Source organism: Lygodium microphyllum, chromosome 12, assembly GCF_053477565.2.
Source record: "Lygodium microphyllum isolate KBCC chromosome 12, Lygodium_microphyllum_v1.1.10, whole genome shotgun sequence".
NCBI lineage: Eukaryota > Viridiplantae > Streptophyta > Polypodiopsida > Schizaeales > Lygodiaceae > Lygodium > Lygodium microphyllum.
In genome coordinates this window covers 115,121,646-115,132,742 of record NC_141146.1, presented here as the reverse complement: position 1 = coordinate 115,132,742, position 11,097 = coordinate 115,121,646, and the positions used below count along the sequence as shown (strand labels likewise).

Below are 11,097 nucleotides of genomic sequence, written 5' to 3'. Positions count from 1 at the left end.
TTCTAGAAGAATCTGTTCTGGCACGGATCAAAAGTACCCGCGTCTCAAAGTCCCAAAAAAACGTGGTTCGTCTCGATCGCCTTTTGATTAGGGCTTCTAATTAGCAGAATTGGTTGCATATCCCTTTGCAATTTCCCTTCGGCCTGCCGGTGCTTTACGCAAGCTCTAGTGATGGTCCCAGTCTATTTCTTTACCGGGCATAATTCCATTAAAAAGGGGGTGGTTTTTTAATATGATACAGCGGTGATTAGGATGTGATGGCTCAGGGCTCTGCCTTTGATGACCCCCAAGTATTTGTACAACCTATGCAAGGAGCACTGCAATACTTATTCCCAAAATTTGCCAAAAAAGGAAGGATTAACTTTGATTTCCTAGGATTTACGAGCACTTCCATATTTACCCAAAATTTGCAAAAAGCCTGATTTATTGCCCCACTTTTTGAACCAGTGGCTGTTAAGATCACTGTAAGATTCCCCAAAATTGCAAAATATATCTATTTTGTATTTATTTCCATCGGGAGAAAGCATGCCAGTGAGACAAGGCCAGGCTGGCCCCTCAGAGTGGTAACTGTCATGTTGATGATGAGAGGCTGGCATAGATAGCTGGGCCTAGGCCTTATACTGAACCCAGCCTTCCCTCTCTCTCCTTTTCCTGCCAGCTGGCAACACAGATGTGACGTGGCAGCAGATTATAGGTTGACAGACTCACATGTTTGGCTCCTCCAACCCAAAGACAAAGAGGGGGGGGGATTATACAACACAGAAAACCCAAAAGGGCAATATACATACATATGATGATAATAATAATAATAACTTGAATAATCATTGTGATTCTTTCCTTTCCTTATGATATATCAGGATCACATTCATGTGTACCACAACCTCCTCTTCCCATTCCACCTTTCTAGCCTTACCCACTTTATGTATAAAAGACCACATACTGTTGTACCAACCCCAGTACCTCCCCTGCTCACCATGAGAGCATTAAAGTCACATCAGCAAAAGCCTGCTCCTGTCATTGTGGTCACCCTGAAGGGCTTCAAAGAATGTGCCCCCCAGACCATGCAGAATGCTGCATCAAGCCTCCATGGATTCCTCCCCTCAACCCCCTGCATTGATTGCATTGCCATGGTGCCTACTTGTCAGCCTACCCTCGCAAAGCACACCGCAAAACTGCCCGGGAAATGCGCGCTCTTACAGATGCTCCTTGCCCTGTCCCCAACCTTTATCATTTGGTCTACTTGCTGGGCATCAGCGGCCGCCCGCATCTCCTGCGCCCGCCTCCTGGCAGCATTCAATTTGCTCATGATTTTCCCTGTTGCATGTGATCTTAATCTCTCCAGTTTCACCTGGATAAAGGAAGCACCAGCACCAACACCAACAAGAATTCTGGTCAGAGACCCAAAGCAACAAACTTGCAATGGAGATACCCTGCACATTAAAGCTCCGTAATGGAAACACAGACATTATCATTGCACTTGAGATACCCTGCACATTAATGGAAACACTGACATTTTTCATTTCAATATCACATGCCATAAAGAGATGTTCTGAACAGTAACAGGTTGTCGTTACTGCATGATATCTACTGGCCAACAGGCTGTAATCCTGACATAATCTTTCAAGACTAACGACATGCAGAAGCTATTATGACCAAAATAATCCAAAAAGTTCCCAATGACAGCTATATTACCTCCAGTTTCTTCAATTCTGCCTCGGCCTTTGCTAACTGTAGATTCTCCCATGCTTCAATCCTAGCTTGCTCACGTTTGTACCTGCCCATGCACACATGGCTACCATTACAAACTTTCGTCAGCTGCTACAAAGCCAAATTACTCTGATTATGTCTACCCTTACAAACTTTGGTCGCATGTTACAAAGCCTCTGATTAGGAGAGACAGTCACCAAGCATCTCCCTTGGTTGAACTCAAGGGGAGTGATCAAAGTGAGTAATGTGGCGAAGTAATTAAGTGTCAAAGCACTTACTTGATGGTGCACTTAACTCGTTCGGCCTCCTCCCAAGCTGCTGCATTTGCCTCCAGCATACTCAATTTCACCATTGGATTAAAATCATCATCATCATCTTGTGGACGTACCGAGCATGTAGCGCTAGAGCCCTTAGCCTCTTGATCTTCAGAGAGACGCAATGCAGCACTTGTAGTGCTCTGGTCAAAGGACTGGAAGTGGCTTCCATCAGGAACATCTCTAAGCTCCAGTTTGGCCAAATGGCAGCTCTGCAATTCCAACACATTAGGCTTCTGACTGTGCTGAGGATGATGACCTGGACCTTTTGTTAAGCTGTTGCAGCTCCGACAGGTAGATCTCCGAGTCGGTGTGTTATGCCGCGGAGGTGAGAGAATCTTAACAGGGGACCCACTTTTGGACGTGCGAGAGCTCGGCATTGGAGTCATTTGGGTGCCCATTTCCCTGGTAGACAAGGAAGGGGATATTTCTGTTTCTGCATCTTTCATAGAGGCATGCCGCACATGCTTAGGCATTTGGGCACTGAGCCTTTGCCTCATAGGACAACCATGCTGTTGAACATCTGCAACCTTGTCTGCACCAACTGCAACAAAATTGATTGATTGATTAAGGACACCTGGCAGAGCTCATATGCAAACAATCAAGAATTCATTAATCCAATAGACTGATTTAGGGCACCTGACAACCTTGAATGCTAAAAAACAATAATTCATCTTCCTCTGATTCGCTGAATGCCTATAATTATGTTAATCCCCCAAGAGGACTTGATGCACATAACACAGTTTGGTTTGAATGGACATGTGGTAGTCCTTGAAAATGTTTGGTTCCTGCTCCAGTTCATATAGCAAATACAGCCCAGGATGTATCAATGTGGCATCTGATACATTAAGTCATGCAGGCATGAGGTTAACTTGAACACACTAGGTCTGGATGTGAGTGCTCAAACTAGCCAGGATGCATCTACCAGTTAACTTGAACACACTACGTCCGGATGTGAGTGCTCACACTAGCCAGGATGCATCTACCAGTTAAGTTAATTGTAATTGAGTGCTTTCTTAAGCTCATTACCTTGCATTAGTATAAGATCCTTCCCTTGGTCTGTTTCATTGCTTCCCTGCACACAGTTAGAAACCACTGGCCTATTGGGAGGGACTAAAACAATGGCACCATGATTCAAATCTTCGTCTCCAACTTCTATTTTGTAGCGATCTCTATGCTTTTGCAGGACCTGCTGTTGCTTGTACCTCCCGAAATTTGACCTCAGCTGTTCAGAATGCCCCCTATCCTTAAGAAGCTCACTGTCACTTGTAGCTGTGCAGCCTTGAGACTGGCTGAATGCAAGAGAACTCCCCAAAATTTCACCACTGCTAAGGGAGCAATCCCTTGCCCTCCTTATTATTGCTCCAGAGGGAGAAGGCGAATTGGAAGGTGCACCATTCCCCTTTGCATGGAGAACTTTGCAGCTGCCATCCTTGATTAGAGCATGGGATGGCGTGTCTGCATTCACCAGCCATTTCTCTGCATCTTCCCATTTAGAGGGCGTTGCTTTAGACAATAAAGTTCCTCTTCCTCTTCCAATAAAACCTTCAGAAGTCTTGTCAATGTGCATCGCCTCACTCTGAGACTTGTGCTGCTTCTGAAGATCTGTATTCAGTACATTGAGGCCAGGTTTGTGGGGCTGTTCCCTGGCCCAGTCGCCTGAATAATGAAGCTTTCTCGATGGAGTATTGTTCACTGGTGCATTACTCTCTGCCTTCCAAATTTCAGCTCGCAGCACTGTGGCTCCATTCTGCAACCCTGTATCCAGCAAGAGGAAATATGAACCATCACAGCTAAACACAAAGCAGCATAATTGGTATGATCAAAGGAAATTTCTTATTGGAGGCCTCTGAGACAACCGCAGTCTCTGATTATGAAGGATTAAGCGAATGGCTAACCTTTAAGATTGGTAGAGCAGTGCTCTGCAGAAGACTCTTCGTCTGAGGAGAGAGCAGAGTACTCTGTTTCTGAAGTAAGGCTTCTATTGAAATCGGAGGATTCAAGGGCTTTACTCCTTGAGACTCCTGACATCAGCCAGTGAGGCCAGGTCTTAGAAGGAAAAGACTGCGTCTCTGGGGATGCTTCCGAGGCCTTCATCTGCAAAATCGGTAGAGGAGAACTGTTAATTCACAGATTCAATATCTGAGCAATACAAGCTTATGCCCATACAAGGAATGGCCCACACCCACCAATAGGACCAATATGCTTGCCACAAAAACACTCTAGAAACTGGATAAGCTTGGCACCCTATATGTGGTTCTGCATGTTTGCATGCAAACCTGACTGAGTGCAAACATGGAGTATGCTGCAGCAACCGTGTTGGACTTGCTTGCCTACATATGCAAACTGCATTTTGGGGCATTTCAGCATGCAAAAATGACCGAATATATGCATTGTTTGTATCTCAAAGATGATGCAAGCATGGCTGAATATATGCGTTGTTGGTATCTCAGAGGATTGTAAATACCTTGTAAAGCATGTCAGGATGAGCGAGATGGTCGTCATCAGATGTCAGGGAGGAGGAGCTGTGCTGCTGCGGCTGCTGCTGGAGATGGAGTTTGCTTTGATGACAAGCATTAGCAGCAGCAGCAACAGCAGGAGGAGGAGCATCAGTGCAAGCATGATGGTGGAAATGGTGGACGACGCGCTCCATGCTTCCGCATGCAGAGGAAGGGTGGCTAAAAGCAGAGGCAGAGTGAGCAATGACAGAGACTGGGCTGCCATGGTCATCTCTGCCACTATGGTACCGATCAACAACATGGTGGGCATCAATGTCACCCAAATCATGGGCAATTTTGCCCACATTGCGGTTATGATGATTGTTGCTGCTGCCTCTGAAAAGGGAGCCCTTGAGCAGGAACAGGGGAGAGCTCTGCTGCTGCTGGTGCTGTCTCATCTTGGTCATGGAGGTGCAATTAGCAAAGGGAGAGGCGCAATTGGGGGGCTGTAGAGTGGTGCTCTGTCTTCAACTTAAATCACGGCCAACAAAATAGGAAATTTATCGAGATTGAACCAAAATTGATGGATTGATCAATGTGTGTGTGTGTGTGTGTGTGTCCCAGAGAGAGAGAGAGAGCTTCAATCCATCCAATTACACGCAAAGGGGGAACAATCAGATCAGCTATGGCTACCATTGGGATTAGCTACGTGAATTTTTTACTTTTAAATTAGAAAAAGGACAAGGATTATTAAAATGCAGGAATTTTTGTGTGAAGGATTGTCGATCGAAGAAGAAGAAGAAGACGAAAGGTGGTGGGTGGTGGCAAGCTAGTGAATCTCGTGAGAGAGAGAGAGAGAGAGAGAGAGAAAGAGAGAGAGAGCATCTTCCCTTACACAAAGCCGTGACACTGTTTAGCCACGACATTCATTCATAAAGTATAATTCACTATAACTCACTCACATACACACACAATGGTAGGAGATCATCGCTAGCAGCCTTTTAGGCCACCGCCCCCTATATATAAGCCTAACTCCCCATTCCCTATTGTGCTAGTTTTCTTATGATGGTCAGCGTTTCTAAGAAAACACGTTGTAAACATCAATTCTTGATCATTCACTCTTGGTTTGGAGTCAAATCATATCAAAGAAGTTGTAACTTATAAGCTCCAAGGATAGCCTCATTGGTTGAGCTCGGGTTTGCGAGCACGGGTGTGTGAGGGGTGTGTAAGTTTGATTCCAAACTTGAGTTTTTTGCTTACAATCCCCTCAACATAGCCATCCACCTTAAAACAAAGGGTAGAGGATCCAATGGTGTGAGTGACTATTCACGAAAAACATTTTTGACACTGATACAAAAACCTTCAACTTTAAAAACTTGCAAGTCTTTTCTAGGGCTTTGAATGACATTTCTCGAACTAAAATGGGCACCCTATATCAATGTTACCCACTAATTCTTCAAAACCACAAAGATTTATGCTCAGAACAATCCCCTATCATTCCCCATCACCACAAGGTTTGTACATGTTGAAGCTATAACAAGAGTCATTGAAGTGAATTAATGAGTTGTCAAGAACATCTAGGCTTTCATGCATGACATGGGGGCATATTTGATTATTGCTTTGAGGGACGAGTCATGTGTTGAGTTTTGAAGTGTGTTTGCCAATCAAAAAGCTTTGAACTTTTGGCACTAGCCACTAGTCTACCATTCCACAAGGTCATGCTATTCATCCTTCCCTACACCAAAAAGATGTAGCATTGTTGGTAGTCACATTGCTAGCTCATGAGTAGCTCCTTCAACCTAGAGCAAAAAGATGTAGCATTGTTGGTAGTCACATGGTAGCTCCTTCAGCCTAGAGCAAAAACATGCAAACTCTACCTTCCTATCAAACTTAGATTATAGTTCTAACTCCCATGCTATAGCCCTCTTGAGAGGCTTTGCACAAGATTGAGTTTTGTATTTACTCTAACATTTGTAACATAGCCATCATCTTTGAAATAAGACCCTAAAGAGGAAAAGTCTGCAAATTGTGCCTCCCTTTCATAATGCAAAATCCGAACAAGCTGAAATATTTGATGCAAAGAGCACATCCATAGTTGCTTGTGCCAAAGCCTTCTTAATTTGGAAGTTATGTTGCTAGAAGGTGGAAGATCGTCACATTATGAAGAAACCTTGCAAACTTTGCATTCTCAACCACCTAAATCTTCCCCTTCCACACCACCCAAATTGACACATTGCATTAACCACTTGAAATGCAACTTATATTTTATCATATTTGAGTTATTGATAATTCGTTATAACTTCTAACTAAGGCAAAAAAAAATGTAGTTCACTTGATTGTAAACTATTTCTTTCCAAAACCCCCACCTGCACCCCCCAAACATTGTTCTTATGTTTAGGATAACAAATAGTCCATCAATAACATGTCACATTACAACTACTATACCATTACAAATGTGCATATTGGTAATGAGAACCTTCAAGAATTAGTCAAGTGTATTATGTTGAAGAATCTCCAAAGGATTAATCACCTAAATCTAGAAAACTCTCATGTTGCACACTTGCACATGTGTAGGGCTAGTTATCTACTAATCCTTCTTATTATCACTTGTTCCCACAATGGATTACATCACAACCAAAGTGGTTATTGCTGGCCAAATTTGCAAGTTCCCATGGGTTTCTCAATTGCAATCGGTTTTGAACCAAGACCACTTCAAGCCATGGGTGAAAGCATGGTACAAAGTGATTTGGAACCAACTCGTTGTCACAAGATTATTTAAACGGTATTTTTTTTCCTTCCTTCACACAAATTTCAAAGTTTAGAGCATATTGTTTTAAATATAACAAACTACTCCCTTACATGTGGCTTCCCAACTAGTGCTCAAACAACTGAGTAGGAACGATTAGGTTGGTGGAAATGTGTTCTTATTTAAATCATCAATGCACAATACTCAAGCTCTAGGTGAGGAGTTGTATATATTGGATACACATCTATAGTGGTCACTAGTCTTATCTCAATCATCGAGCAAACTTCCATACTCTAAAAGCTCATAGCATTTCAAGGCTTTAGTAGATAAATATGCCAATTTTGTGCAAAGACTTTTGCTATTCTTACTAGGTATAGGAAATATCAACTATGTCTAGTGGGCAATCAACATTAAGATATAATTTCGATCATGTGCATTCAAGCCACTATTCATGAATCCATATGTAAACCTTTTGTAGTAATTTTAAGATCCTCTACATTTTGAAAATCCATTGTCTAGAGACCGACTCCATAATGTACACTTGACTTTGTTTTTAATAAATCATTCTAGAAAATCATTTATGAATCCATACCCCTCCCCCAACATTAATCTAAAATATGCCATTAGCTGATTCATGTGATAGCATAGACTTATAAAAGGTGACCACCCTAGGCTAAATCTAAACAATTTGTATTGTTATATCCAAAAGTCAATTTTGGAGTTAAATAAACTACCACCACATATATAATATACCTTGTGTTAACAAGGTTCCAAATTATAAAAGTAATAAGTTGGTAAGGTAATTAATTGCATTAATACCACAATCACCTCTTTTGCCTCAAACACATTTTGTTAGCCATTGATATGGGACCTAGAAGGTATCAAAGGTGAAAATGTTTGTGACTTACTTTGGAGGACAATTAGTGGGCCTTGGTAGGGATAAGTGGCTAAGGCTAGAAGAGCCTCATTAGCTTTCAAGGGTCTAAGGTATGATGATTCCTTCATACATATAAAAAGTAAGCTTATGTCATTCCCCATAAAGTGTTCCAATATATTACTATACATCTAACAAAATAAGGTGGGACCGAAATCCAATTTTTGTCTTCACTCGATGGCTATACCAACCAAGGAAGCATTATTGTTTCTCATTTTAACATTTATATGTAGGGCTACTTTCAAAAAAGGTGAATACTTACATTGCTTAGGTCCTCATCAGGGTTTTCCCCTCAAAGTTGGAAACATGAATTTTTGAAAGAACACTCAATGTTTTCAAAAGTAAAGTGAACATTATATTGCTCAATTGGGGACATCCAAGTAGACCCTTTTGGCACATCAAGTAAGCATGTTCTATTTCTTGCTTTGATCTCCATGCTTTGCTTAATGTTGCCACCTCTTATAGTATACATGCTACATCGGAGAGTGAGCCACTGAAAACATCATCTTGAATCAAATAATCCATCTCTCTCATTCTCGCATTGTGATGCTCATGTTGATAGTAACATTTCTTGGGTGGATATTTTTCCTAGTTGCAAGTCAAAACATATTGGAGCATGCAAAATGTAATTATGCATGGTGTTGGAAACAATTCTTTATTAGAAAAAGTTTCTATTTGCCCAACTTGCATAAAAATGTTCATTTTTTTAGTGTTTAGCACTCTTTATGAAGAGAAATTCACATGATTTGGTCATGGATACAAAATAATGAATTTCAAAATATGGATGCAATATTTGAAACAAGAAACTTGTCGAAAATCAAAACCCAAAAGAGTGAAGAAATGACCACGTGTAATTGATATGTTTAATACTTGGTATGAAATATGGGTGCCCAAGTTTGAGCATATCCCATGATCAATGTTTCTTAGAACTTTGTGATGTTTTTCCATTCACTACGATGTGGTCACCATCACCCTAGAGATTGCATACACAAACATGTTCCAATGAGATAATGATTCAAACTTCGAGTTACGTACACAAGGCCAAACATTATTATGTTATAAGGTAGACTACATGATTTCTTAGTAAAGTGAGGTTGACCTACAAGAGAAACCTATCTAAATGATCAATTTGTCTCAATGATCCATTTCTCAACTATCTTCACATTGAATACACACTTATGGATGCGAAGGGATACACAAGAAAGGATCAAAAGCTACTTCTCAAATATGGGGAAAAGTTGAAAGAGTGACTTCTTAGTTTGACAAATCATTCAAAGTGAACTTTATACAAAACTTTTAAGAATGAATAAAAAAAATAAAACACAAAGTTTTAAAAAATGCTGAAAGCCTAAATACAAAGTTGTCACATTGCTTCATAATGTGGTTCATACAAATGGCTTGTCGATTAAGGGTGAATGGAATACACAATAGCAACAAGACATATTTCTATAAGTAACTGAAGTGGAAATTCATATTGCATTATTAGCCTTTGTTAGTAGGGCTCTTAAGATTAGATAGTCAATGCCATTCAAATGAACAATGAAATTGTAACTTTAGCAAAACATCGAGTGCATGCAAAAAGCAAGTTTTTAGAGCGAGCTTTTTTTGGCAACCTCCAGTTTTATTCCACATAGTCTACTTGGTCCTCTTTTTTTTTTTGGGCATATATCAAGCATCACTATTGCTCCATTGTCACTACCACCCCTACCACCACCATCAGCATCACCACCAACACTAGCACCACCACTAGCACTGCCACATCTTACTCTCCCCCTCCTCATTAGAAACTCCCTCAATAACATTACCACCATTAGCACCTCCACTACCACCAACACATCTCTCCCTCTCCTCATTAGAACCATAACCAATTCTGTGTGTGTGTGTGTGTGTGTGTGTGTGTGTGTGTGTGACCCAGAACATGCATCTTCCTCTCCTCCCCCTCAATAACACACACACACACACACACACACTCTCTCTCTCTCTCTCTCTCTCTCTCTCTCTCTTTTACCCCTTTAAAAAACAACACACACACACACACACACACACCATTAGTAGTTCTCTCTCCTTTACTGCTTTACAACACTATATTAATATTATGTGATTAATTTTTATAATATTATCACAATGTTAGTGATTGAACTATATATACACAAGCAATATCACACTCATGTATACATTCACATCCCCCTCTCTCAATTATTTGTATGAATGTTATAATTACATCATGATGTATTAGTACTTCAATTGTGCACACATGAGCAAAACCAAATACACTTATACTTACACATCTCTCTCTCTCTCTCTCTCTCTCTCTCTCTCTCATATTGGAGATCCAGGATACGCATCTTCCTCTCCTCCTCCTTTTGAATAACAACATGTGTGTGTGTGTGTGTGTGTGTGTGTGTGTGTGTGTGTGTGTGTGTGTGTGTTTCTCTCTCTCTCTCTAACAATGTATTAGTAGTTCTCTCTCCTTACCTTATTTACATTACTAGATTAAGCTTATGTGCTTATTTTTGATATTGTTATCACAATGTCAATGGTTCAATTATGCATACATATGAGATATCACACTAGATATACATTCACATCCCCCCTCTCTCCCTTATTTGCACATATTTTGTAATTATATATTGATATGTTAGTACTTAAATTATGCACACACATGAGCAAACCACAAACATATCCACTTATACTTACACATTCCTCTCTTTCTTTCTCTTGCTCTCTCCCTTCCTCATTTAATTAGGCTTACATATAGATTACCCTTGCAAGTAATCGCTTCACAATTTCCATAAAATATAGCTCCCTATTGCTTCATTACCTATAGAGCTGTTATTCCTTCTAATAATTCTTCATTTTGAACTCCAAATTTCAACAATCAAATATTTTAATATAGTGATATGTTTCACATTGCATTGCATGAACTTCAAAAGTTACAAAATAAAAATAAAAATCCAC

The 11,097-nt window shown here is 40.6% G+C and overlaps 1 protein-coding gene across 1 annotated transcript; it reads right to left on the bottom strand.

Moving 5' to 3' along the window:
* Positions 1–241: 241 nt before the first annotated feature.
* LOC148028180 (uncharacterized) lies at positions 242–5,423 on the bottom strand. The gene is made up of 6 exons (XM_087689901.1): positions 4,489–5,423; positions 3,920–4,118; positions 3,051–3,779; positions 1,986–2,565; positions 1,693–1,774; positions 242–1,348 (listed from the first exon to the last, which is right to left on the bottom strand). Exons 1-6 carry the CDS (start codon positions 4,924–4,926, stop codon positions 1,142–1,144), a joined length of 2,235 nt encoding a protein of 744 aa, XP_087546027.1. The 5' UTR covers positions 4,927–5,423; the 3' UTR covers positions 242–1,141.
* Positions 5,424–11,097: the final 5,674 nt, after the last annotated feature.